The sequence below is a fragment of the Myotis davidii genome, unplaced genomic scaffold, assembly GCF_000327345.1.
Source record: "Myotis davidii unplaced genomic scaffold, ASM32734v1 scaffold370, whole genome shotgun sequence".
NCBI lineage: Eukaryota > Metazoa > Chordata > Mammalia > Chiroptera > Vespertilionidae > Myotis > Myotis davidii.
The window spans coordinates 7,927,667-7,954,964 of NW_006288615.1; the positions used below are offsets into that span (position 1 = coordinate 7,927,667).

Consider the following 27,298-nt stretch of genomic DNA (forward strand, 5'->3'; position numbering starts at 1 on the left):
CCCGAACTCGGGGTCCCCACCTGTGAGCGCAGTTCCGAAGGGGATTGAGGCACAGCGGGAGGGGCGTGTCAGCGGACACCAACCCAGCCCCACCTCCTTGCTTCCGCTCTGAAGGGCGTCTCACCAGCCTTCGCTTCTAGTTTGCTTGGCTCTTCTGTTTCTTGTGTCTGCTCGTGTGTCTGCTGATCTCATGCTCTCGTGGAAGGGCCGGGATGAGCCTCTGGAGCAAAGCCACTCTGCTCTGCAGATTTCTCTTTTGGACTTAGTGCACCAGCATTTTCTGATGTAAACATTGCAAGGCGGTCACTTAAAGGGATGCTCTGGCCTAGGGTTATGTTGACATCTTTAGAAATTGCTTGTCTGCCGAGAAGACTGCCCTGGAAACAAGCGTGCCTCCCCAGGGTGGAGGTGGCTGCCAGAGCTTCTGGGCTCTGGTGATCCAGGTGCCTTTTCTGGGGCAGCACCGCGAGGGCCTGTTTGGCCTGGGAGGAGCCAAAGCATGAAGAGCTTTATAGGCCACACGAGTGGAATTTGGGTAAAAACGGACGTTAGTTGCAATGGGAGGCCAGTAGAGGGTTTTTTAGGGGAGTGATTTAGCTGGGCGTGTGTTTGAAGAAGCTCACTCTTACTGCCTGTGGGAAGTGGATTGTCAGGGCAAGAATGCCATTGCAGTGGTCCTGAGAAGGGCGCAGGGGCTTAGATTAGTGTGACAGCCGTTAGCACTTTGATGGGTCTTAGTGACCGATTAGAAGTAGAGGGTGAAGATAATGACTTCTAGGTTTCGAGCCTGAGCACCTGGGTGGGTGGTGGTCCCATTTGATGTAGGAGAAGCAGGGGGTGAAAATCTAGGGTTGGTTTTGCTCTCACGTGTTAATTGGTGCCATCAGTGGGCAGGTGGATGTGAGAGTGGGGAGTTCAGGACCATCCGGGTAGAGGCTCGATCTGGGAGTTGGGACTGTAACTGGTGGCTCACGGGCCAGGGCCTGGAAGACAGTGTCAGGTAGAGGAGGAGGAGGACTCAGAATTGAGCTTGGAGGAGATCTAACATTTCCCAGTGGGATCAGCAAGTGCTGGGACAGGTATACTTGAGAAGCAGCAGGCAGTGAGGTGAAAGGACACCCAGCAGTACATGGAGTCATGGAAACCACCAGAGGACTGCTGGGGTTAAGGGACAGCACTCCACCCCCCTCCCCCCTTCTCTCTCACACACACAAAACACACTCACACTGTTCTGATGCTGTGGAATCCAACAGGACACTGATGCCTGTTGCATTTGACAGCACAGAGGTGACACTGGTAAAGGAGGTTTGGGGGTATGAAGCTCCAGGGGCCTGCAGGGGCAGGGGAGGGGGGAAGTAGTGACAGCAGCTCTTTCCAGAAGTTTGTCAGTGAAGGGAAACCTAGAGGGGAAATAGTGCTGAGGGGCAATGTGGTAGAGAAGACGGAGATTCTGCTGTGCCTTATGCTGGAGGGATTCTGCCCGAGTAGGTGGAAGAGGGAAGGGGTCTCAGGAGGAATGCAGGCCTGAGGCAGGAGAGAGGGCAGGCCAGGTGGCTTCTAATGAAGCACGAGGCGAGGACATTTTGAGAAGAGGGAGAAGAGGAGGCATAAGCTCACCCAGGCTGTGGAAAGTGAGCCTTTTAGAGAAACAGTAGGATTTCCAGCAGTATGGAGGACCCACTCAAGATTCGCCATTATGAATTTAAAGTGAAACCATTTGCTCAGGTAGCTCCGCTGGTTAGAGCATTGTCCCAAAACACCAAGGGTGGGGGTTCGATTCCCAGTCAGGACACATATAAGAATCAACCAATGAATATATAAATACATGGAATAACAAATCAATGTCTCTCTCTCCCCTTTCCCCCTTCCTCTTTCTCTGTAAAAATCAATAAGTAAAATTAAAAATAATAAAGTGAAGCCAGTTTCTAGATGAACATTTAGCTGTTTCCAGAAGGGAGGTGGTAGCATTTATTCAGAGTTGGGTGTCTTGTCAATTAAGGAATGTGGACAGTCAGGGACCCCATAATCTAAGCTGGACAGAGTGACCTGAAACTAGGAGGGGCTGACAGATAATTTCTGCAAAAAGCCAGCTGCTTCCCTTCTCCTGTTAGGCAACATGGATAAGCAGAAAAGCTCCTCCCAGCCCGTCACCTAGATCCTGTGTTCTCTATTTTAAAGACTAGCATGAGGCGTGATGTAACTGTGGACAACGTTCTTTCTTTTTAGGAAATTTGTGCTACGCCCCGGCTGTTTCCAGATAACCCACAGGAAGGGCAGGTGAAGCAAGGGCTTCTGGGGGACTGCTGGTTCCTGTGTGCCTGCGCCGCCCTGCAGAAGAGCCGGCACCTCCTGGACCAGGTGTCTGTGACAGTGCAGCTTTCTCTTCTGCTCTGTCTTCCTGTCTGCTGTGCCCAGGAAGGAAGGAAGAGGCCAGGCAGCTGAACCCCTTGTTCTGTAGGGCTCTGCTGCAGCTGCTTGGCATGGGAAGTGGGGAGCTCAGCTGTCAGGCCACAGGGGCTCCCAGGCACAGACGCAGTGTCCCCTCCCCCGCAGCAGTACTTTCTGCCCCGCTCTGCCAAACCCCAAGCCCACTTCTTACGGAGTCAGAGCCATGCATCTGAACTAAAAAGTCAAACGTGCCAGCCTAGACAGGAAAGGGTGGGCTGAGGGAGCCTGTGACCTGGTTTGGAATTAGCGTCCTTAGCTAGTTAACTTCTTAAATAGGTTTTAAATATAAATTGGCAAAAGATGATTGAAACTCTTTCTGACAGACATCACAGGTAAAGAAGGCCTGCTCAGACTTCCTCCCTGGACTGTTGATGGCCTTCTGTTTGGCTTCTTGCTAAGTATCACCAATGAATGCAGCAATGTTCATTGACAGTGGTGACCCCATTCAGAGCGCCTCCTGGGTCCCAGGCCCCATGCTAAGTAAGCACAGCACATCGCTGGCTTTCACTCTCACAGGCCTCACCCGATGTGACCCATTTTCACCAATGAGGGCACTAGAACCATTGTCACTGTTTTCCGGCTAGTGAGTGGCAGAGTCAGGACCAAACATGTTGTCTAGGTGCACAGCCAACACTGCCTCTCGGGTCAGAACAAACCTGGCAGTGAACATGGATCCAGGTGCTGGCAGAGGTCCTGGGCTTCAGGAGTCTGCAGGAGGGTTGCTATGCCCATGGCAACCTGCCATCTGCAGCCAGCTCTGCTGAGAATTGGGTCTCATGCTTCTAAAAGTCACATTTGTTTTGGATTCAGGTCAAGGGCTAATTTGGGACATTAGGGCATAATGGTTGACTTTAAGCTTTGGGAGACACTGGCTCCCTCATTATGGTCTTAGAATATTTTATTGAGAAGTCTGGATTTTCAGTCCAATGGTTGGTTTTCCAAGGTATGGAATGAGGGCAGATCCTTTGCAGGCCGCAGGGTACTGTGGGACAATGCAGTGTGGTCACACTGGTTAGCATGCTGGGTGGGTGCTGCGAGATGTTTGTCTCATGGTCTCCTTTTGCCTTTCCCTGTGCACGGTAGGTCTTTCTTCCGGGACAGCCGACCTGGCTCGACCAGACATACCGTGGCTCCTTCACCTGTCGAGTTTGGCAGTTTGGACGCTGGGTGGAAGTGACCATAGATGACCGTCTGCCTTGTCTTGCAGGGAGACTCTGCTTCTCCCGGTGCCAGAGAGAGGATGTGTTCTGGCTTCCATTACTGGAGAAGGTCTATGCCAAGTACGTGTGCTGGAGGCTGGCGGGCTGGGCCATGCCACCTTAGACTGCCCCCGGAAGCATGTTTCCGCTCTCCCTCGCTGCAGAATCCTGTCGTTTCCAGGCGCTTGGCGGCAGGTCCTGGGGTGGGGCTGACTGGTCCAGAGATGGGAACTCTTGAGGCTTGGCCTGTGGTTTGCCTCCCTTTCCCTGCCCTTATTTCACAGGTGGGCATGAGGGAGGGTGTGTGTTTCCTTCCTTTCTCTTTCCTCAAACCCCAGCAAGAAAGATGTTTCCATCTATTTGTTTTTCACCCCTGGGGACAGGCTGCCTCTCTGCAGGTGGTTGGGGCAGAAAGAGGCCGGCTAGGTATCAACCTTTTTATCTGGTCCTGACTGAGCCCAGAGCCCTCATGCAGAGTGAATCAGGCCCTTCCCTCCTAGAATGCATTTACCGTCTTGCTGACAGTGAACTGATAGGCACTTTGCACTGAGGACAGGAGGGAGGCCTGCTGCTGACATTGGGGTTGGATCCCATCAGATGGAGTGGATGTCACAGCCTCTGCCCTCGTGCCTCACGCTTGTGCCCACACTGGCAGTAGAAGAGGTTTTGCACGTAGGCAGAGGCGGCTGGGCTTTGCTGGGACACTGAATGTCAGCCGTGAAGACGTGATTGCTTCTGGCTGTGGAGATGGTGAGGCAGCAGGAAAGAAAAGCGATTGAAGCCGGGTGGATGGGATCACAGGATGATTTGGAGTGTCATAGACCAAGGGGATAGAAGAGAGGCAGGGTGCTGCTCCCCCTACCTGAGGCTCATTCCTGTGTCTGTCTTGCAGGGTCCATGGGTCCTATGAGCACCTATGGGCAGGGCAGGTGGCAGATGCCCTGGTGGACCTAACCGGTGGCCTGGCAGAAAGATGGAACCTGAAGAACTTGGAAAGCAGCAGAAGCCAACAGGATGGGTCTGGCGGCTCAGAACCCAAGACTTGTTGGCAGCTGCTCGGCCTCAAGGAGCGGTGTCTGATCAGCTGCTCAGTGTTCAGCCCCAAGGCAGGTGAGGCGGTGGTCCTCAAAGGGCCTACACACATGCGCCCTCAGATCCTGTAGGCAATCCCTGAGGCCCTGTCCGGACTGAGTAGAAAGTGGGGACATTTGTCTTACCAAGCTGGTGTCTGGCTGTGTGAACTTGTTCTGCTCCAGAGGGAAGGGTCCCTTTTCCCTTGACCAGGACTTACCTCCAGGCAGGCAGGTCCCTGTGTGAGGTCACCGCTATGCAGACATGGCCTAGGAAGCATGTGGTGGTACCATCTCTGGCTCAGCTGGCAACCTGTGAAATCAGCACTCAGGTTTCCACTGTAGTGATCATGTATGTTCATTGAAGAAAGGTTGTTGAAAGGAAAAACTCCCTCAAACGTGGCTACCTTTGACTTTTTAGTATGCTTTCTCCGGTTTTCATAAACGTACCTTTTGCATTCTGCATCCTAGATCATTTTCTGTGTTACATAAACTTTGTCAGCTTATTGGGTTAGTGGATCTGCTGTAGCTTCTTTCATCCTTCCCTTCATGTTGGAAGTTTAAGGTCTTTCTGATCTTAAGCTGTTATAAATAACAACATCTTTATGCGTACAAGTATCCTATATAGTATTATTTCCACAATGGAATTTTATATATATTAATTCAGAGAGGAAGGAGGAGAGAGAGAGAGATGACAGAGAATCATTGATCAGCTGCCTCCTGCACACACCCTATTGGGGATCGAGCCTAAAACCTGGGCATGTGCCCTAACGGGATCAAACTGTGACCTCCTGGTTCATAGCTCGACACTCAACCATTGACCCACACCGGCCAGGCTACAATGAATATTTTGTCAAAGACTATGAACATTGAAATAAATTGGCTCTTGTTGACAATTATGCTACCCTGGTGTGTGTGTGTGAGGGTTGGCACAGGCCTGGGACAGGCTCCTCCCCTGAGGGTGGGCTAGACATGGGCTGCTGGAGGTCACCTGGACCCCACTAAAGTGGCAAGGGGCTGGGGACGTGGGTGGCAGCTACAATGCCATTCTGAATAAATCATTTAGAGATAGTCCAGGAGTTTCTTTTTGCATTGGACCACCACCCCTCCTCTCCAGGTAGGTTTCATCCTATTTGGCTCCTTCTGTGTCTTCTGTCTCTGGTCTCAGGGCAGGTGGAGTTGTTTCTCCTTGGACCTCCAGTCCTCCCACTGCCCATCCATCCTCTGCCTTCCCAGTTGGCATTGCCAAGTGATCTCCCTTTTCCCTTGGTGGTCACAGACTGTTGATGACAGTGCTAACAGTAGCACTTTTGAGACCTGGCCCTGCACCAGGCGTCCTGCATGGCCATGTGGCCAGCTAGTGAGGCCCAGAGAAGGGAATGAGCTGCCAGGCCTGGTCCAGCTCCCTCATGGGGGCTCTGTGCTGGGTAAGGCCACTGCTGAGCTAACTGTCCACAGTGGTTAGGAAAGGAGCCCCTGGTGATATGTGTGATCTGGGTGCCTGTGGGGCCACAGCTGAGGGGGCTGGACCAGTCCTCAGGAAAGGGAACAAGACCTGTGCATCTGCTGGGTTTGGGGATTCCTGCCCTTGACTGAGCTGCTCCTCGCCTAGGTGCCAGGGAGCTGGGGGAGTTTCACGCCTTCATCATCTCGGACCTGCGTGAGCTCCGGGGTCAGGCTGCTCAGAGTATCTTGCTGCTTCGCATTCAGAACCCCTGGGGCCGGCGTTGTTGGCAGGGGCCCTGGAGAGAGGGGTGAGTGCAGTTGGGGGCCATCAAGAGGGGGTGGTATGCAGGCTCAGAGGGGCATCCTGGGCCCCCATGCCGTGGTTGGTGCCATGGTAGCTCTGTGGTCAGGATAGTGCTCAATTGGCTCCCAGCAAGGTGCCCATAACCCAAGGCCACATGGTCTGTGCTTGGCCTCAGGTGGTCTAGGAGGCTGGCTTAGTGCTTGGTACTGATGGTGCCCATAGAACAGTAGACGCCCAGTCAGGCTAAGGGACAGGGACCTATGAGATGCCTACGCTATGTCCTCAGCTTGGCTTTAACACCCATAACTGATGGACGAGGGCGCTGCGACAGTCCCCTTAGGTGGCCGGGGTGGTGAGCAGATGTCACACTTGGTCTGAGCAACCACGCCTGAAGCGACGGGCAGATGTCCTTCTGTCACTGCTCACTGACCCATTCGCTCAGCCAGGTCATGTGGTAGGAGCAGAGGTGATGGTCCTGAGGAAGGTTCAGCCCAGGGCAAATGGAAGCATGGGAAGGGGGCCATGGAGTTTGGCCCCAAGGTGCTGGCAGGGACAGGGCTCTCAGGACACCCTCTGTCCCCTCTTGCCCCACTGCACGGTTAGTGCTGTCACTCTCAGATGAGAGATCTCTGATGACTTGAGTTTCCTGCCAGGGGTGAAGGGTGGACCCAGGTGGACCCAGTGGACTCGGCAGAGCTGCTGTCCCAGCTCCAGGAAGGGGAGTTCTGGGTGGATGAGGAGGAGTTTCTCCGTGAATTTGACGAGGTCACCATTGGCTACCCGGTCACGGAGGCTGGCCACCTGCAGAGCCTCTACTCAGGTATCCAGTGCCATTCCTGGGCAACCTTTAGGGGGTGCAATGCAGCCACCCAAATGGACTTTACCTTCTGAAGTCAAACCTAAGCAGGCACCCGCGTCCCCCTGTGGTGGCTCCCGGTGGGGGAGGCAGGTGTCTGTGAAGGTGGGGAGCCTGACCTGTGTGCTCTTGCCCTAGAGAAGGTGCTCAGCCACACTCAGGAGCTGCCGGGGGCCTGGGTCCTGGGGCAGTCCGCAGGAGGCTGCCGGAACAACAGTGGCTTTCCCAGCAACCCCAAGTTCTGGCTGCGGGTCTCAGAACCGAGTGAGGTGTACATTGCTGTCCTGCAGAGGCCCAGGATGCGCACAGTGGACTGGGCTGGCCGGGCCCAGGCACCAGTGGGGGACAGCCGTGTGGTGTGGAGCCCGGCGAGCATCCTAGGCAAGGACTACCCTGCCGTGGGTCTGCATCTCTGGAAGGTAACTCCGCTGGGCCAGCTTCCCACTCACTGACGTACAGGGTCCAGGATGGGAGGCATGTGGATGTCTGAATCCTAGGAGCTGCTGTGCTGGGATACACGTGACTGACAAGAGCCCCACAGGCCTCCCCCCTACCCTGGCTGTCCTGGGGATCATGTGCCTATGGGGGCTCCCACAGACCCGGCACTGGGAGAACTGGGTGTGTCTGTGGGCCAAAGGAAACCAGAACCAAAGCCCCAAGTCGGCAGGGCTCTGGGGGCTGGTGTTTGTGGAGGTCCCAGCCCAGTTTGGCCACTTCTTGTGGGACCTGGAGAGGTCACTCCACTCTCCCTGCGCCCTCAGTCTCCTCCCTATCAGGTGGGAATGGTGACGGCTGATCCTGTGGGATTGTGCAAGGAGCCCTCTGGACCCCAGTGGAGATGCCTGTCCTGGAGCATGGCTGGTGCAGGAACTTGCCTGCTTGCTGCCAGGGCCTAGTTTTTAGTCTGTATGTCCTGCCAAGGTCTCATAGCACAAGGCACAGTGTTCCCTGTCCCTTTGTGGGTGTGGCTTACATTGTGTTCCTTTCCTCCCACTGAGTTGCTGGAAAGCCTTTTATCCAGCAGCCCCGGTTCCACTAGCCGTGGGCACAGCCCTTTTGCATCTGTGTGTCCTGGAGCAGGAAGTCCTGCAGGCTTTTGTGGGGACAGGCTGAGTGGAAGCCCAGGGTCATGGGCATTTTCAGCCGGCCCCTGGGAGGTGGAGTGCTTTCATGTGTTAACTCTTTGGGGAGAGGCCCTGATGCCAGGAGTGGGTGGGGCGGGTCTCTGTGAGTTCCCACACAGGCCTCCTCTCCACAGGTGGAGAAGCGGCGGGTCAGCCTGCCCAGGATCCTGTCCACACCCCCTGTGGCTGGCACTGTGTGCCATGCTTACGACCGTGAGGTCCATCTCCGCTGTGAGCTCACCCCCGGCTACTACCTGGCCGTCCCCAGCACCTTCTTACAGAATGTGCCAGGACAGTTCTTGCTCCGGGTTTTCTCCAGTGGGAGAGTCTCCCTCAGGTGAGGGCCTGGCCATTTCTTTGGGGGCCTGTGTGCTCCTGCCTTGATCAAAGCAGGCCAGACGGTGCCTTTAGCCCCCATCCTGTGCTTGTCTTTCCCGGGCAGTGCCATCAAGACAGTGGTCCAGAGCCCTGGCCCTGGGGAGACCCTGTTGGCGGGAGAGTGGGAGACTGTGCAGCTGCAGGGCTCCTGGAAGATCGGCCAGACGGCCGGGGGCAGCCGGAACTTTGCCTCCTACTCCAGCAACCCCTGCTTCCCCCTCACGATCCCTGAGGGTGCAGGCCCCCGCTGCGTCCGGATCACTCTGCACCAGCACTGCCTAGACAGCGACTGCCACCCCATCGGCTTCCATGTTTTCCAGGCAAGCTCTGCGAGCTCTTGGGGGTCAGGGGGAACTGTGAGCCAGGATGGGGTGGGGCATGATGTGGAGCCCTGGGCTTGGTCATTTGGGCATGTTGCCCAGGCTGGCCGGTCATGTGCATGACTCATTTCTAGGTTTCATAAAGTTTGTAATTCCCTGGGGGTCACAGGTAGCTCAGGCATCCCCTTGTCCCTTTGCTCTGGCTCAGAACAACTGTGTCATGGAGTCAGTTCTCCCCAGGACGGTGCCTCCCACCAGGAGGCCCAATGGCATCACTCGGGCGTGATAGTCAAACACCAGCAGCACCCCAGAGCTGTGTAACCCTGCCCTCTGCCCATGGCCCGCAGCATGAGGCTGTTCCTGGGTGCGTGTGTGCCCCTGGGAGCCAGGGAGAGGTGGGTGATGGCAAAGGTTTGTGGGGAAGCGCAGTAAAGGGGTATGGGGAAGGCCACACTGGCTGAGACCATTGAGGAACTGACAGCCACTCTGCTGCCTAAATGGCGCTGCCAGGAATTTCAGATCAGAAGGAAAACACAAAGCCAGGTGGTGGTGAGGAGCTCACAAGGTCCCCGAGGTTCTCGGGGCCAGGCAGCTCAGTCAGGGCTACAGTGGGCTCAGATGTGTGAGGTGGCTCCTGAATCCCAGACAGGCCCAAGGAAAGAGGGGGCTTCCAGGGACTCAGACTGGAAGTATGTTGTCCCCACTTTCTACCTAGAATGGTTGTGAGCCCAGAGGAGTCCAGAAGTAGGTGCTGCCAGTGAGTCATAGCCACCCAGGGTGCCTTCCTTGGCGGTCTGCTCTCTCCCACCATGTAGGCAAAATGCTTAGCAGACCTGTAGTTAGAGGAAGGGGAGAAGTCAGAAGTTGCAGGCCCAGACCACATGGCCAGTGAGGCTCCCATCCCACACACTGTTGTGCTCCCAGGGGCCCAATTCTAGACGGGCAGGGTGAAGTGGCCAGTGTTCCAGGATCTGAGGGGGGAAGGGGCATACGAAGCCTGGAGCACAGGGGATCTGGTGGGAGGGTAGGAATTTCTGATTGAGAAGGTTCTGTACCCTAGAGAATGGGCAGAGCTGCTGAGAAACCTCCACTCCCAAGAGCAGAGACACCAGGAGCTTGGGGAAAAGTGCCAGTGGCCAGTAGGTGCCTCTGGGCCTAAGCAGGGGCAATTTGGGTGGTTCCCAGGCATGGGCATCTGACACCTGATGGGGTTTCCTGGCAAGGGTGGTAGGGCCTCATTGAGCAGTGAGCCCAGCTTTGGGGAGCTGTTGCTCCTTCTTGGAAGGGGGCACATGTACGGTAGGGGACCAGGCATGAAGCCCCAGGAGGTCCAAGCAGACTGCAGCCGGGGCTGCTCCAGCCCAGCACACCCTCAGCACGTCCCCAGACGGGGCTACTTTGGGTCTGGGAAAGAGCAGCCAAGCTGAGACTGAGGACAGTGGACCTCTCTACCTGCCCCATGGATAGGCTTCCTAGTCAGTCTGTGCCTCCCCAGGTTCCAGCGGACAATGGGGGCCAGGGCACGCCCTCCCTGCTGCTCCAGAAGCCTCTGCTGAGCTGTGTGCCACATTGCTACACCCAGGAAGTGAGCCGCGTCTGCCACCTGTCTGCAGGGACCTACAGGATTGTGCCCTCCACCTACCTGCCAGACACAGAGGGGGCCTTCACAGTGACCATCGCAACCAGAATAGACAGGTGGGGCTGTGGGGGGCTGTCGTCCTGAGGACCTTAGTGCCCACCTTCACCGTGTTCTCCCGCCTGCCTCATGGTACCTGGGGACTCCTTGCCTGTCAGCCTCTGGGCGTGTAGATGAGCCTGAGTGCTGGGGAGGGGCCCTGGGCTGACCCACGTGTTCTTTCCCACAGGCGCTCCATTCACAGCCAGGAAATGCTGGGGCAGCTCCTCCAAGAGGTACATGGGGCCTGGGAGGGGCTGCCTGGTGCCCTGGGGCCTTCATTCCCCAGCCTCTCCCAGTGGGCCACACTGTGGACTGGGCTGTGTCCTGAGGCATGAGGTGCACTGTGTCTTCCCCGCTGTCCAGGGCAGCCACTGCCCACACCTCACCATCTCTCCTTTCACAGGCCTCCTTCATGGCAGTGATGAAGACCTAACTGGATAACCCCACTGGAGTCCTCAGAGGCCTCCCTTGGCCCATGATGTCCTCACACAGCATCCTTGCACGGTGCCACCAGCCTCAGTGCTGTAGCTGCCAGTCCTGCACTGAGCAGCTGCATGTGCCTGTGGCACTGGGTGAAGGTTCCTCATCCTGGAGAGAGGCAGCCCCAGGGTCAGGCAGGTGCTGCAGGGAGAGCAAGAAAGGCCCAACGCGAGTGTCCTGGTCCCCAAGCCATGACAACAGCTCCGTGGAGTCCCTCGGGGCTCCAGAGAGGCCTCAGCTGACAGACGAGGGTGTCAGCACACAGCTGTTTGCAGCACTTCTGGATGTAACTTTATATATAAACAGGAATACTGAGCAGTTCACAGATGTCTTATTTCAGGCAGGGAGACCCTGGGAGGATTGCAGCCCCCAAGGTAGGGAGGTTCAGGGAGGAGGAGGGTGGTGAGGAGATAAGGTTTGGAGGGTGGAGGAGGATCTGGTGCACAGGGCAGGTGCAGGAAGGATGCTTCCTGCCATCTTCCCATCTGGCAGCTTTGCCATCACCAACCAAATGGTGTTCCCAGGTGTGGAAAGGTAGGCACCGGAGAACTTGAGGCCTGGTGTTCCGCTGCGTGGTGTTGCCACATGCAGTCAGTGCTGACACTTGGAAGGGGATGTACCTGGGACCCCTCCCCATATCCAACACAGCAAACCCCATCATGCCCCTCCAACTCAGTCCACATCATGTCAACATCAGCCAAGGCATCCAGCCAGCTGAGTGTCTGTCCTGGGAAAAACTGGCACTGCCTATTGTCCAGTCCGCACAAGTGACCTGCTTCTGAGCTTTCCCAACTGCCCTTCATGGCCGTACCCTGTACTTACGGCCTAGTGATAGGACTGGGGCTGCCCTGCAGTGGAACCCCCAGTCCATAGGGGCCACACGAACTCTAATGGAGACACAATGGAGCCACCACTCCCACATCTTCAGGGAGGTCTTCGTGTTCAACCCCTGTGGTACCAGTGTTACCATTGTAATTAGTTATTAATATTAATAGGAAAGGAGCAAAGGGGAGGTCAGACATTATAAGCATAGCCATCTGGGCAGCTTCCCCAGGAACCTGCAATTTCACACCACCAGGGAACCACCAGTCCAGTCCCTGCAGGTCACTGGCAGAAAGGACTGGACAAAGAGAAAGATGGGGGTATGGGCAGTAAAGTGGGTAATATAGGGAAAATACTTGCCTGTCAGTCTAACCTTAGAACAAAGATAATTGGCCAGAGGGGTGGAGCCACAGCAAGCCTGAGTAAATTTGGGAATATATAATCCTGAGACAAAGGAATTCACCCTTGTTCCTCTGGCTTTGTCCTGCTTCCTTTGCTCCTGTGTTCTCTCCATAGCCATGTGGCCCTAGAAACTACGTGGCCCCTGGCCATGTGGACCCTACACACAATGGGCTGCAGCTGGGAACACAAGCTAAGCTAGCCAGATGCTGCCCTGGACTGCACATATGGAATGGAAATGACGCTGGCTTTAATCCTAGCTTTGCTGAAGACAAAATAGGACTTTTTCCTTGGTGGGACAGAGGAAAAGGGGAACTTGGAAACTCAGGGGTTTAATTCCACACAAATAAACACCACTTATTCTCTCATGTGAATCTCAGAAAAGTCCTTTTCTTGTGACATCACAAAAAACACTTCCACGGGCGATAGGTGGGGACACAGAGAGCACCCCACCGATAACACCGGCTTTGATTGGTGTCTGTAGGGGGAAAAGGTTTCCGTGTCCCCTTGGCCTTCCTGACTGACATGCCTGACCCACAAAAGGTGCTGGTCATATGCCATGTGTCAGCCCCAATTATGTGCTTAGAGACTAGGAAGTGACCCCAAGAGCCCACTGTCACCACTGATTGGTCAAGCCAGCTGTGCACCCCTGCTCCGGGCAGATCGCTGGCCCTGGCGGCTGCTCCAGCTGAGGAGCCTGCACCTCTGGGCTTTGTCATCCATCCATCTTCTGTTTTCCACTTGTTTTGCTGGAAGCAGTTTGATTACATGAAAAATGAGAAAGCCAAGCATTATGTCACCCATTAAGATTCCCCGCAGGGTGGCCCTATGTATGTGTGTGTAGGGGGTGAGGGTGGGGAGTGGGGGGCGGTCATACCACCCTTCCAAAGGAGGAGGCTATGGTAGACAATGCGAGATGCAGCTAACTGCCCCCATCACATCTGGGCAAGGGGCCCAGAACTCTCAAAGACCGAGGCTAGCCTTTCTGGGGCGGAGGGGTGAGGGTGGCAGCTGGAACTGGCTCCTCCCCAAAACCCTTGGGTGACTCACCCTTTCCCCTCTGAGGCACCCTGGCTGTGGCAGGATCTGGAGATAAGCCTTGGTCTCTCATTGGGTGGTGGGGAAGGACTTTTTTGGCAGAGGGCCCAGTTGGGGCCCCACTGTAGGCTGGTGAGGCAGTGGCCCTCCGGACTTCCAGGACCTGTGTGGTTGGGGCAGTTGGGCATGGTCTCCATGCCCCTCCCAGCCAGCCCCTCCTGCCTGGGCCTGAGCTGGCCTTACATGGACCTTACAGACACAGGCAGAGCTGAAGGAGACCTTCCCTGGGCAGCCTCTGCAGCCACAGGGCCTGGTCTTCAGCCTCTGGACTCTAATGTCCTTATTGAAAACCTGTCTGGGCTCTGTCCCCATTCACAGTGTGCCCCCCACACCCCCCTCCCAGCTCTGGCCCTCTGGTTTGCCCTGGAGTCCTTGGTAGCCTGATAGGCGGGGTGGACCAGCCTGTCCAGAGGAGTGGAGGAACATGGGCTGTTCCCCATTCTTCCAGGGCCTGAGCAGGTCCCCCTCCCGCCCCATGGCCTATCTCCCATGCCTGAGACACCTGGGCCTCAGTCTTTGTATTCTCACATCTGTGACTGGTCCAGAGCCCAGTGCAGGGCAGCCCGGGCTGAGCTGGGGCTCCATGGAACCCAGAGAAGCCTGCCCAGCCAAGCTGAGTGCCAGCGCTGAGCTCAGGGCTATGTCCAACCAGAGCCAGGCCATCTGGGGTCCATCCCCAGCTGGTCTGTGGACCTGCCAGTAGGGGGTGAAGACTGCCTCCCTCCTGAGCACAGAAGCCGGCAGTCGCAGTCGGTAGTCGCAGTCGGCAGTCGGCAGTCGTAGCGGCAGGTGTGCCACAGTGCAGGTAAGAACAGCTTTCCCGCCCTTCTCAGCAGACTTTGCCCGCTTTGTTTGCAGTTTCTTATTTTCACTTCCTGCTGCAGAGGCATGGTGCCTTCTCCGGGGGAGCCCTGTCCTACCCAGTCCTGGTCCTGGGTCTTCTCTCTAATGTCTTCGCCCACCCTCCCTCCCCCAGGCCTGGATCAGCGTGGGGGGTGCTAGAGCTTCTGCGGTGAGTACTGAGATCCCTGGGGCCTGCAAGCAGGTAGACAGGGAAGGGGCCTGGCCTGCCGGACTTCCTGGACAGGAGGTAGGATGGAAAAGGTGCAGGGACAGCCAGACTGCAGCCAAGTTCTCCGATGTTCCAGGCTCTCTTCTCTCTGTCTCTGTTCACAATAATTTCTTGCTCAGTGTCCCATGGATGCTTCATTTGATTTTCCTGGATTTTGCCCCCAACATTTAACAGACTTAAACTGGTTTTGCTGCATTTTGAGGTGAAGAGAAGAGTCATGTTGCTCCTGGGAACACTTTGGGGTCTTTGGACATGGCTGTGCTCCTTACGGGGAGGGTCTTCTCCAGTGTTGAGGATGAGTTTGGGGACAGGCTGTGCCCACCAGCTCCCTCTAGTATTCAGTTCTGCAGGTCGGAGGCCCCTGGATAGTCCTGACAAGGAGGTGGCAGATGATGTGTGGGGATGGTCCTTGATTAGGGTCAGCCAGGAGCAGGGCAGAAGCTGGCAGGAGCTGGGCATCCTCAAGGAATGAAAAGGAGCTCTCTGTGCCTGCAGCGCTAGTGGGAGAGGGTCAGGTTCAGAGAACATGGCGAGCGCTAAGGCTAGAGGAATAGGTAAAGGAAAGGCCTTGAGGCCCTTTAAAGAGCTCGGGTCTTTTCTCTTGGGCAGGGGCAGCCATTGCAGTTTTAAGCAGGGCCTGGTGTGAGTTTATTTGACATCTCCCTCTGGCTGAGGTCTTGGGGATAGACTGGAGGTTGGGGACCAACTTGAGACATCCAAGGAACACATGGTTGCAGACATCCATGGAACACATGGTTGTGTCCTAGCTGGGCGGGAGGTGGTGGAGGCCAAGAGAAGAGGTCAGTGTCTAGATATGCCCAGGAAGCAGAACCAGCAGACATGACACTTGAGGCTTCAGGGTTTGATTGTATAGATCAGTGGTCGGCAAACTGCAGCTCGCGAGCCACATGAGGCTCTTTGGCCCCTTGAGTGTGGCTCTTCCACAAAAACCATGTGTGGGCATGCGCATACAGTGCGATTGAAACTTCATGGCCCATGCGCAGAAGTCGGTATTTTGCGGAAGAGCCGGTATTTTGCGGAAGAGCCACACTCAAGGGGCCAAAGAGCCACATGTGACTCGGTTTTTGTGTCTCATTGACCACTGATATAGATCAATATGAGAATCCATGAGCATGGTATCCCTCTCCATCTGCCTTCATCTATGGCAGTGGTTCTCAACCTTGGCTGCACATTAGAATCACCTGGGAATCTTTTTAAAATCCTGATTTCTGGGCCTCATCCTCCAGAAATTCTGTTTCTTTGTTATGGGGTGGGGCCACAACATTAGTAACAAAGAAACAGAATTTCCGGAGGATGAGGCCCAGAAATCAGGATTTTAAAAAGATTCCCAGGTGATTCTAATGTGCAGCCAAGGTTGAGAACCACTGATCTTTGGAGACCTTCTTGAGTCTCTCTCAGCAATATTTTGTAGCTTTGAGCACACATGTTTTACTTTATTCTTAAGTACTTTGTTTTTTTCATGCTTATAAATGCTATTGTATTTTTAGTTTCCTTTTTCAGTTGTTTGTTGCCAGAAATACATTTTTTTGTGTGTCTATTAATCTCATAACCTATAACATTGCTAATTCACTTATTGGTTCATAGTTTTGGAGTAAATCCCTTTGGGTTTTCTATATACGCAATGTGTCATTTATGAAGATAGAAAGGTTTACTTCTCCCTGTCCTGCCTGGAAGCATGGTTGTTGTTGTTTTTGTGTCTCATTTCCCCTGATTAGAGTCCAGAACCATCTGAATGGAGGTGGTAGGCAGTGTCCTTGCTACTAAGCACAGTGGGAGCTTCCAGTCCCCTCAGTGAGTACAGTGTTTCCTGTGGGTGATCCGTGATGCCCTTTGTCAGGTTGAGGGAGTTTCCTTCCATTCCTAGTTTGCTGCGTTTCTATCATAAATAAGTGTTGAATTTTGTCAAATGATTTTTTTGGTATTGATTGAAAGGATTGTATAAATGTTCTTCTTTATTAATGTAATGAATTCTATTGATTGATGTTCTAATGTGAAAATAACCCTTACATTCCTGGGGAGCTGTGCAGGTGTCACTGACCTTAGGAGAGGCCGGCACTCATCTTAGGGTCTGGCCGAGGCAGTGCTGGCAGATCTATGCTGGAGATGAGCACATGGATGGCTGGGGACGGCTGGGGACGGCTGGATGAGGCTGCTAGAGGGTGGGCCTGTGTCCTGAGGAGGTGCAAGCAGGGGTGTGTGTCCCAGGTGAGGGTGAGCAGATGTGAAAGTGGGGCCCTGGATGGTGTGTGTGTGTGTGTGTGTGTGTGTGTGTGTGTGTGTGAATGTGTGTGCGCATGCATATAGCCACACAGGACTCTGGATAAATAATCTTGGACTCTTCAGGTAAACAAGGGTGTGGATGCTCATTCACTTATTGAGGGCCAGCTGGTTATATTTTTACAAATGGAAGGATAAGCCATCAAGTTTGTTTTCAATTAAATTGTGACCTGTGGGGAACAGGTGGCTATGGAGTGAGGGAGAGAGGAGTAAAGACTAGACTTCTGTGAATACACCTGGGTGTGTGGATTTGACTTTAGAACCATGTAAAAAGTCATGTAATTACTAAAGTCAATTAAAGTACATTTTTAGAGGAATTCTTAAATTTGAAAACAAGATGGTTGTAGGTGGTCAGAAGCAGGAAGCTTCTTTGTAGCATGCATATAGCCACACAGGACTCTGGATAAATAATCTTGGACTCTTCAGATTTTCAAAGTGAACAAACATTAAGTAAAACATCAAGACTTGCTCTGGCCTGACTCTAACCTGACTCCTAACGTAGTCCAACCTCCTCCCTTCTCCCCCCACCTCCCACCACCCCCTGGCCCAGCATTGTAGGTGGTCAGAAGCAGGAAGCTTCTTTGTAAGGTGAGATAGTGCGCATAGGTGCAGCCTTTCCGTCAGCTCTGATCTATGTGGCTTTCTTAACCTTCCTGATGACATATTTGCATCTTCTTGATCCCAAACCCAACATAACTATTCATTTGTTTTATCCCCTAAGACGCACAATAATCCCCAAACAACACCGACACTACCATCAACAGCATGACTGCCAATAAGTTGAAGATGTTTTATGCACTGTTAAAATCCTTGGGTTATATAGATGTCCAGACAAAAGTGTGTTTTAAAATGATTTGGAAGATGAAACACTTTGTCATTCTTTTTGTCCTCAGACTGCAGAGACATAGAATACTGGACTTTAAAGTCACATGGGAGACTTCGGTGGGCTATGCCACCAACTGCTAATCCAAGTTCATGGTTTCATCTTGTTTTCAAATTTAAGAATTCCTTTAAAAATGTACTTTAATTGACTTTAGTAATTACATGACTTTTTACATGGTTCTAAAGTCAAATCCACACACCCAGGTGTATTCACAGAAGTCTAGTCTTTACTCCTCTCTCCCTCACTCCATAGCCACCTGTTCCCCACAGGTCACAATTTAATTGAAAACAAACTTGATGGCTTATCCTTCCATTTGTAAAAATATAACCAGCTGGCCCTCAATAAGAGAATGAGCATCCACACCCTTGTTTACTTCGTGGCACCTCTTGGAGATAACCTGGTGGCAGTGGCCACAGAGATGGCTCCTCCCTCCAGCGGCCAGCTGCTCCATGGCCTGGACAGAACAGATGCCGGCATGGCTCCTGGGCTGCTGCAACTCTGCCGTGACTATAGAATGGTTCCTAGGAGCACGTTACTGGGTCAAAGGCCATGCATCTCTAATTTTGGTGGATATGTCAAACCCCCTTCCATGGGGTGTGTGCCATGCTCAGTATCAACAGGAGAGGTCTGAGGCTGTCCCCTCCAAGAGTGTTGTGGACTCTGGCGTTTGCCCATGCGAGACAGAAATGCCACTGTAGGCACTTCTAATCTATATTTCTCTTCGTGAGTCTGTTGGGGTCTTTTCATATCTTTAACGAACACTTTACATCGCCTTTTCTGTGAAGTGTGTTCACATATCCATTAGCTGGCATCTCGCCCAATGTCCAGGGGAAGTGAGTGTCAGAGGCCAGCGGTCTTGGGGAGGGAGGGGGGCATGAGAACACAGTAAGTGTTTCTCGAGAGAAGTGGACGACCTCTTGCTCAGCGTCAGCTGGGTAAGCTACCTTTTCTTGGGGTCTACCCAACACTGGCTCAAACCAGCTAAAGCTGGAGGTTGCTGCCCTTGGGGCGGGGGAGGAGGGGGCAGGGAACCCATCTCAGAGAGACATGTCCTCGAAAAGGGAGACACGCCCTTCAGCTGCTGGAGATTCACAGCTGACTGTCAAGCAGGGGTGAGATGCAATCACACCCTAGGCTCTCCATCATCACCCCTGCAGCCTGAGGGCCTCACCAGGAGCAGGCTGGCAACTCCTGTCCCCCAATGGGAAGCCCAGCAGGTTCTTGAACAGGGGCATGACCTCCTGGAAGTGGGGGGCACCTCGGAGACAAGGGCCAGGATCCAGGCTGGGCAGCTTGATGTCCAAGGCCCTGCGGGAAGGCAGCCTGTCCAGGAGCGGGGCCTGGAATGGGGCCTGGAGTGGGGCCAGCGGCCAGCCTCCCAGTCAGAGAAGCCTCGGGTGGAGACCGGGGAAGGAGGCCTGGGAGGGTAGAGAAGCACCGCTGGGAGGAGTCAGGACTCTGGCGTTTGCCCATGTGACAGGGAAATGAGCAGCCTCCGAGGCCCCCCCTTGGCCGCTGCGGGGAGGTGCCCCAGGGGGCTCATGCAGCCGCAGAGCAGAACAGGAGCAGGCAGTCTTGGGGAGCCAGCCAGGAGGAGGGGAACAGCAGCTGTCAGGGTGAGTGAACCAACCTGGGGTGGCGAGGGCTCGGGGTCAGCGCCCAGCAGAGCCTTCTCTGCCTTCCGCCAGCACCGGCTGTAGTCTCACTGCACAGAGGCCCGTCCAGCTGTGGACCGGTGGGTGGGGTGCTGCAGCCAGCTGACAGGGGCACTTCTGTCATCTGCAGGTGTCCAGATGCCTTGAGGCATGTAGTCTGGGGTGACAGGTGCTTCGGGCAGCTGTTGCGGGAGGGGCCTGAGGAGGAGCGGGCAAGGGTGGTGTCGTAGGAGCTCCCCACACTGGGCCTGTGTGTGTCTGTGACTCTGTGGGGTGAGGATGTGGGTCTGGACCAGGATAGGCAGCCCCAAATGCACTTCTCAGGCCCATCTGCTCTCACGCTCCCCACATGACCTTTTCATGACCCTTCATGACCAGGGAAACCTCAGGCACAGCCAGGAACCGAGGGTGTGCCACTGAGGGCCTCCCTCAACCCCTGTCCGTCCTGTGCCCACTCTTAGCCTCAGTGATACCTGTCCACGCTCAGACACATTCACTGAGGGCATGAATGAGTGAGCTGCGTGGGTCTCAGAGGCTGAATATGACTTCTGTGTAGGGGGACAGGCAGGAGGAGCCCTGTGGATGGGTGGCAGGTTTTCAAGGGAGGGAGGTGGCTGCTGCAAGGGCGGCGCTGGCAGCACCAGGTGTCTGCAGGGTGTGCTGGGCTGGCCCATGATCATGTCCAGCAGGCTCCTTCCGAGAGGCCCAGCCTCCCCGGGGCCCTTCCCTCCAGGGTTCATGTGGACCCAGGGCAGTGATGCATACGTAGCTCATGACGGTCACTCACAACCCAACAGCCCTTTCCTCTCTGACCCCAAGGATTCAGAGAAGTGGGCAGGAGAAGCCTCCCTGAGATCTGTGCCAACCCCCTGCCACCCCCTCCCACCTGGCATAAGCCTGTCACATGGACTCTCCCAGGCCAGTCAGGATGGACGCAGGACAGGGCTCTGGGACTGCAGCAGGGGTGGCAGGCACGGGAGGAGGCCTCCAGCCCCTGGCGGATGCTGGCAGCAGCATTGAGGCTGCCCTCGCCTGTCCTCCTCGGCAGAGGACCATTGCTGTGGTTGTGAGACTGTCCAGGAGTAAGGGGGTGGGCCTGGTCTGCACCTGAAGCCTGCCCAGCATGGCCAGGCCTCTCAGACTGGGACAGCCAGCCTTCCATGGGGAGGGAGCCGGCTCATGAGAAAGGGCCAGGGGGCAGGTACTCCCTTCCACCAGGCAGATGTTTCTGAGCCTGTGGCAGCTCATGTTTATGGGGCACCTGCTGGGAGCCATGAACCCTGCTCGGTCCTTGGCACGGTCCCTGGACAGACTCTTCCCGCTGTCAGGGCTGCCGACTGGCTAATACGCTTTATTGAGGCGCTGCTCTGTGCCCAGTGGTGACATGTCCGAGGGCAGGCGGGGTCCTGGTCACAAGCAAAGACTAAGTACTAGTACAGCTGACCCTTGAACTGGGTGGGCCCACTCACATGCAGATTTCTTTCAATAAATATTGTATTTTCTCTTAGGATTTCCTTTTCTCTAGCTTACTTTATGGTAAGAATTCCGTATATAATGCATATAACATACAGAATATGTTAACTGACTTTATGTTATTAGTAGGGCTTCTGGTCCACAGGAGCCTACTAGTAGTTAAGTTTTGGGGGGAGTCAAAGTTATATGTGGATTTTCAACTGTGTGGGGGCTGTTGCCTCTAACCCCCAAGTTGTTCAAGGGTCAACTATACAAAAGACAAGTTGTATGAAAAAAAACACACAACAACAACAGATGGAGAGGGTGTCAGAACTGCTTTGGGAGGGGGCCAGGCAGGGGGAGGGGGGCAGAAGGAGCCCATGGAGAGACCAACCCCCTCCCCTATCAGACCTGCGTCCGGGGGCTGCGGAGGAGAGGGGTGAAACAGGGCCTCTGGGCAGGAGCACTGGTCCCCGGGTCTAGAGGCCGGGCCACACTCCCCACTCGGGCCTCTGCTCCACCTCTGTGAATGGGCAGGGGTGGGGTCGAAGGGCTCCCAGCAGTCTGTATAGAGAGAGATGCTGCAGGTGGCGATTGGTGGGGGAAGCTGAGGAGACAAAGTCAGGCTGCAGGGCGCTGAGTAGGGGTCCAAAGGAAGGGCCGCTCTCCACGCTGGGCTCAGAGTGCAGAGACCCGAGCTGGGCGGCCTAGGAAGGGGCTTCTGAGGAGGAGATGGGGAGGAGCAGGCCAGGTAAAGCAGCCAGCAGGCGGCCGGCAGGCCGTCGGCCCTGAGCCGCTGTGTGTCCATGCCTTTTGGTGGTCACCGTCAGCTTGGCTTTGCGTGTGAGGGTGCCATGCAGTGAGCAGGACAGATGCCTCTGCTGGGGAACCCTCTGGTGCTGCAAGTGCGTGTGCTGTCTGGAGGTGTCGACATAGTGCCCACTCCCACTTCCCTTCTTGGAAATTCCCCAGGCAGCTCTGGGCTGGGGCAGAGGCAGAGGGGAGCCCATCACCCCCCTCTGCTGTCGTCAGCCTGCCAACTGCCTGCTGCCTTAAGGAGGGCTATAGTCAGGCAGTCTGAAGGGTGGGGGAGACGGCTCTGCCCGGGAAACTGAGGTTGACTGCAGGTCAGTGCCAACCTTGGGGCCTGGGGAGTCTCAGAGAGGGGCCAGGGCTGTGATGGGGCTTGGAATCTCAGGGGAGTATCCTAATGGAGGAGCTCTGAGGGGCAGGTCTGGAAAGGGGACCCTCTTCCATGAGGGTGGGCTGCAATTCAGAGGAGATCGAAGTGTCTCCAGGGCCTAGACTCCCACCTAATTTGAGACTGAAATCTACCTTGTGGGTGTGACCAGCATTAAAAAACTAGATAGAAATTATTTCAGTTCTGTGTTGTCAGTTCGGTGAGCTCTGTTTTGTGAAACGATTATAATTCGGCTTTTGTACACTCTAGTGTGTGCTCCCCACCAGAGTCCAGTCTCCTTCTGTCACCATATATGTGACCCTTTTCCCCTTCTCCCCCCTCCCACCCCGTCTGGTGACTGCCATTCTGGTGTCTGTCTGTGAGTTTGTTTTGTTCGTTTGTTGCTTTTTGTTTTATATCCCACATATGAAGGAAATCATGGTTTTTGTCCTTTTCTGTCTGGCTTATTTCACTTAGCATGATTCGCTCAAGATCCATCCATCTTGTCACAAATGGTTATATTTCGTCCTTTTTATGGCTGAGTCGTGTTCCATTTGTCTATATTCACATCCTCACCTTGTTTTGTGCAACTTTTGTTTCACTCACACATGCCAGTCCTGGATCCTGGGGTGTTTCTTAAGTGGGGTCCCAGTTCCGGAGGCCTGTACAGTGCCCAGGCACCACTGTCTGCCCCAGATTGACTGTGGGGTGTCTGGGGCTGGCAGACATAGGGGCTGGAGATGGGGGCGGGGAGGGGACAACCCCAGTGCGTGCATAGGTCTCTCTGACAATGACTGCACAGGCATCTTGGTGCAAATCACAAGGTGGCTTTCTGCTTCCTGTGCGGGAAGCAGACTCAAGAGGAAGCTGAGCCTGCTCCCCTTTCCCATGGCAGACTCCCCCGGCCGGATATGACAGGGCCCCAGGTGGCTGAGCGCTCAGAGCACATGCTTCTGCAGGGCGACCACAGTGTCTGTTAAGGGGGACGGTCCTGCATGTCTGGGCAGGAGGCCAGCTGGGGTCCCCATGCTGGGGCTGGGCATGGGCAGGGATACACAAGGCCATTTGGGTGGGACCCAGGCCTTGACTTCCCAAGCTCTCCTGGGGTGACCCTAGAGGACAGAGAGGAGGGGCCTGGAGTAGTAGCCCCAGTCAGGATCTGAGGGTTCTGGGCTGGGGCACCTCACAAAGCTGGCCTGGCAGCTCACCAGGGTTTCTGGGTGGGGCATGGCTAGGAGGGCGGGGTGGGCAGAAAGGAAGGATCCCAGTGGCTGGTTCTAGTGGGTTCTGGGGGTGTCCACAGCCTGGCCTGGTTCATGGTCTGAGGAACCTCAGGATACGGACAAAATGAGGTGTCTCAGAAAGAACCAACAGAATCCTTCAAAACACGAGGAGTGAGATCGCGGGTTGTGCAGGGATGTTACATACAGGAAAAGCGTGCTTGAAATTTTAATTGCTGGCAAATGTGCCGTTTTAAAATGCAAAAGAGATGGGATGGGATACTCAGCGGAATATTTCTGCTTCTGGCTGAAACCTGCTCCTGCCTCTCTAATGGCCTTTGTCTGGAGGCTCCCAGAGGGCCCAGCCAGCGCTAATGAGCCTAATGACTCTGCAAATGCTGGTTATTTCCTGGGGGGAGGGAAGAGAAAAGAACCCACCCAGCCTGGCCCAGGCCCTCTCCCCCGCCTCCTGCCACCCCCCCCCAACCCCCAGACTGACCCACTTCCATTCCCCACCTGGAGGGCCCGTGTTCCTGGGGGTGGGAGGAGGCATGGTGTCCTGGTCCTCACCACATGCTCCATTAACCCACCACATGGGACACCAGCAGCCGCAGCCCCCTGGGAGGCTCCAAGGTTGACCCAGCGCAGGGTGAATGCAGAATCCATCTCAGCATCAGGTGCCATCACCTGGAGGTTGGACCCTGACCACGTCCTCAGGCCCTGGTGGGCTGGTCCTGGCCTCCTGCCCTGCGTGATGGGGTGTATTTGGGGGCATGAGAGGCCAGCATAGACAGGGAGGGGAGGCTGTGTGGGAGCTTCTGACGATGATGATGATGACGGGGTGGAGGTCGCCCAGTGCCACCGTGTGGCTGGTCTGGGCCTGGAGGGCAGAGCTCCCTCAGGGTTCTGACCATAGGGAGCTCAAGGGGCTCCCTATCAAGACCAGACTTCTGGAGTTTTCTGGGGAGCTGTCCTGAGCCACAGCCCCTGCTGTCTGGACCTCGGCTGCCACGAGTGGCCAGGTGGGTACATGCTGACCACGCTGTTGAGGAGCAGGTGTGGGTCAAAGGTAGGTCCGGGAAGCGGGAGGAGAGGCAGAAGGCCATGCAGCAGTGTCCTGGGCCCTCCTTAGAGTCGCCCTCTCCGGCGCCCTGTCCTGAGAGCTGAATCAGCTGGACTGGAGGTGGGCAGCGAGCTCCTCTGCCTTCCTTTCTGCCTAGCAGCAGGCAGGGCCGGGAGAGGAGGGCTCTCGAGAGTTCAAGGGTCTCCCCGCTGGTCACACATCTGGGCTGGCTCACTGGGCCATGTTGGGCCCACCCAGCTCCAAAGGCCTTGATTTTCCCACCTTCCAGCAGGCAGGGGTCTGGCTTGCCGGGGCCTCAGAGCTCCTATGGTTTCGATGACTTCTTTGGGAAAGTGAGTTTTGGATATGGGGTTGGGGCTCATCCTCAGCCAGAGATGGGCGGGGCCTTGCCATTCCCTGAGCTCCGTATGCTGCCAGCCCTCCTCACCCCTGCTCCCTTCCTGCAGCCCCAGGACCATGAACAACAGCACCTGCCCTATCACCAACTTCCTGTTGGTCACACACATCCTCTACGCCTACCTGGGCCTGCTGCTGCTGCTGGGCCTGCTGCTCAACGGCCTGGCGCTCTGGATGTTCTGCTGCCGCCTGCGCAAGTGGACAGAGACCCACATCTACATGGTCAACCTGGCCGTGGCCGACCTCTGCCTGCTCTGCACTCTGCCCTTCATGCTCTTCTCCATGAATAAGGACAATAGTGCTGACACGGTACTCTGCCAGCTCTCCCAGGGCATCTACCTGACCAACAGGTACATGAGCATCAGCCTGATCATGGCCATCGCTGTGGACCGCTACGTGGCTGTGCGGCACCCGCTGTGTGGCCGCGGGCTCCGCTCCCCGAAGCAGGCCGGGGCCGTGTGTGCAGTGCTCTGGGTGCTGGTGGTCGGCTCCCTGCTGCTTCGCTGGGTCCTGAAGGACCAAGAGGGTGGCTTCTGCTTTGGGAACCCCTCCCGGCAAAATCCCCAAACCGTGGTCTTCTCCCTGTTGGGCTTCTACCTGCCGCTGGCCGTGCTGGTCTTCTGCTCTCTGCAGGTGGTGACTGCCCTGGGCCAGAGGCCAGCTGCCGACGTGGGCCAGATGGAGGCCACCCGGAAGGCTGCCTGCATGGTCTGGGCAAACCTGGTGGTGTTCGTGGTCTGTTTCCTGCCCTTGCACGTGGTGCTGACGTGGCGATTGGCCACAGGCCTGAACACCTGTGTCATTCAGGACATCGTCTACATTACTGGCATGGTCTCGGATGCCAATTGCTGCCTGGATGCCATCTGCTACTACTACATGACCAAGGAGTTCCAGGAGGCGTCTGCATTAGCCGGGACTCCCGCTGCCAAAGCTCACAGGAGCCAGGACTCTCTGTGTGTGACTGTGGCCTAGGAGACGACACAGGTGTGTGGGGATCAGATCCAGGGCTCTCCAGGAGGTGCTGCCTGCTGGGGAGGGGAGGGGGACTGTGACCAGTAGTGAAGAGCCACAGAATGGTCCCTGAACTCACCATGGGGTGGACACTCTCCAAGAAGCCTGCTGGGCAGGGATGACCCAGGCATGGAGCCTGGGAGATAACAACCCCACCCCTGAGACGGAAGACAGACAGGGGCAAGGACAAAAGAACTGAGGCCTGAGCAAGGCCACCCGGGGACACTGGGAGGGGGCTGCCCACCTGCTGTGTCCAGAGCCTGGTATGCCTGGGCATTCGGGTGGGGTGTACACCTCTGGGTCCTACTGCTTCCCTGAGATTGGAATAAAGCTGTCCACCGGGGCTGATCCTGACAGGGCTTATGTGCTGCCTGCGTTTGCACGGTGGGAGGTGGGAGTGCTGGGGCATCTCCCCTGGTCACTCTCTCGGGCCCCCAAACCTGCTGCCCACCCATCTAAAGTCTGGTGGAGTGTGTGGCCTGGTGTCCTCCCACTGTGCTGGACAGGATCCCTGGGTCCTTGTAGGGGCTGCACAGATGTGCTGGGCGGGGAGAGTGGGACCATGAGGAGGTGGCCAGAGTCTGTTGAGGAGACACACTCCTGTGCTTCATTCAGGAAAGCCTGGAGCCCTGCCTGGTGGAGCCGAGGGCTGGGTGCCCAGCCAGGCTGGTTTGGGCTTTGGCTGCATCTCCCGGACCTCCAGACTCAAGTCAGAGCAATCAGATCTTTCCAGAGGCTGCTGTGGGTGCTGGTCCGAGGAGGGCCTGGGTTCCAAGTCCAACTCATCCCTTCCCACCTACATGTCCTTGGGCACCAAACAACCTCCCTTCCCTGTTATGGGAGTGAGAATGGTAGCCATGTCCTGGCAGGGCTGACCTCATAGGTGTGAGGCTGCTGCAGTCCCGCAGGCCCCTGGCTCAGGGATGGGGTCCACGCTCACCTCATCCAGTGCTCCCCAAACTCTCCACACCGCTCATCCCAGCCAGTCTCCCATGGGTCTGCACCCCACTCTGGTCCTCCAGGTGCCCCTCCCCACCCCCAACCCTGCCTGCTGTCATCACAGCCCTGTCCTTCTGGGGACAGTTTCCAGTCTCTGACTTCTATCAGCCCGAACCTCGAGGGTTTTGTTTTCCAAGTGTTACAGAAAACCGGAGAACCAAGCAACGCTTAGAGAGATGGAGTTACATTTATTATTATTACAAGTGGGCCCAGAGGAAAATGTCTCTCAAATTCTGGGCAAAATCACACAAGAAGTTTCCTGTATTTTTACCATTTTACCTTTTTTGTCTCCCAAATATGGGGTTTTTCCGTTCCCCTCTGCAAGTTCTTAAAGGGCCCTATGTGCTGGGGCTTTGAGACCTCAACCAAAGGCTTGGCCTGGTGCCAGCACTAATAACTTCATCTGGAGAAGGTTTAATGGCCTCT

The 27,298-nt window shown here is 55.5% G+C and overlaps 2 protein-coding genes across 3 annotated transcripts in view; both read left to right on the top strand.

Moving 5' to 3' along the window:
• Positions 1 to 11,624, top strand: part of CAPN10 (calpain 10) — an 18,989-nt gene extending 7,365 nt beyond the window's left edge. Inside the window, exons 3-13 of the mRNA XM_006760675.2 lie at positions 2,227 to 2,358; positions 3,532 to 3,728; positions 4,540 to 4,757; positions 6,330 to 6,471; positions 7,121 to 7,287; positions 7,462 to 7,742; positions 8,582 to 8,784; positions 8,890 to 9,145; positions 10,641 to 10,840; positions 11,011 to 11,056; positions 11,227 to 11,624. Of these exons, the coding sequence (XP_006760738.1) occupies positions 2,227 to 2,358; positions 3,532 to 3,728; positions 4,540 to 4,757; positions 6,330 to 6,471; positions 7,121 to 7,287; positions 7,462 to 7,742; positions 8,582 to 8,784; positions 8,890 to 9,145; positions 10,641 to 10,840; positions 11,011 to 11,056; positions 11,227 to 11,256 (1,872 nt within the window). The 3' untranslated portion in view covers positions 11,257 to 11,624. The remainder of the gene's footprint in view (positions 1 to 2,226; positions 2,359 to 3,531; positions 3,729 to 4,539; positions 4,758 to 6,329; positions 6,472 to 7,120; positions 7,288 to 7,461; positions 7,743 to 8,581; positions 8,785 to 8,889; positions 9,146 to 10,640; positions 10,841 to 11,010; positions 11,057 to 11,226) is intronic.
• GPR35 (G protein-coupled receptor 35) lies at positions 4,689 to 25,925 on the top strand. Of its 2 annotated transcripts, none has more exons than XM_015561933.1 (2): positions 4,689 to 4,757; positions 24,913 to 25,925. In XM_015561933.1, the coding sequence occupies exon 2, from the start codon at positions 24,923 to 24,925 to the stop codon at positions 25,832 to 25,834; it is 912 nt and encodes a 303-aa protein (XP_015417419.1). In that variant the 5' UTR covers positions 4,689 to 4,757; positions 24,913 to 24,922; the 3' UTR covers positions 25,835 to 25,925. The 2 variants fall into 2 exon arrangements, with proteins under 2 accessions (XP_015417419.1, XP_006760576.2); XM_006760513.2 differs by lacking the exon at positions 4,689 to 4,757 and adding an exon at positions 21,986 to 22,109.
• The last annotated feature ends 1,373 nt before the right edge of the window (positions 25,926 to 27,298 follow it).

Coding starts and splice junctions, on each gene's coding strand:
- GPR35 (XM_015561933.1), top strand. CDS start 24,923: ATGAACAACAGCACCTGCCCTATCACCAACTTCCTGTTGGTCACACAC.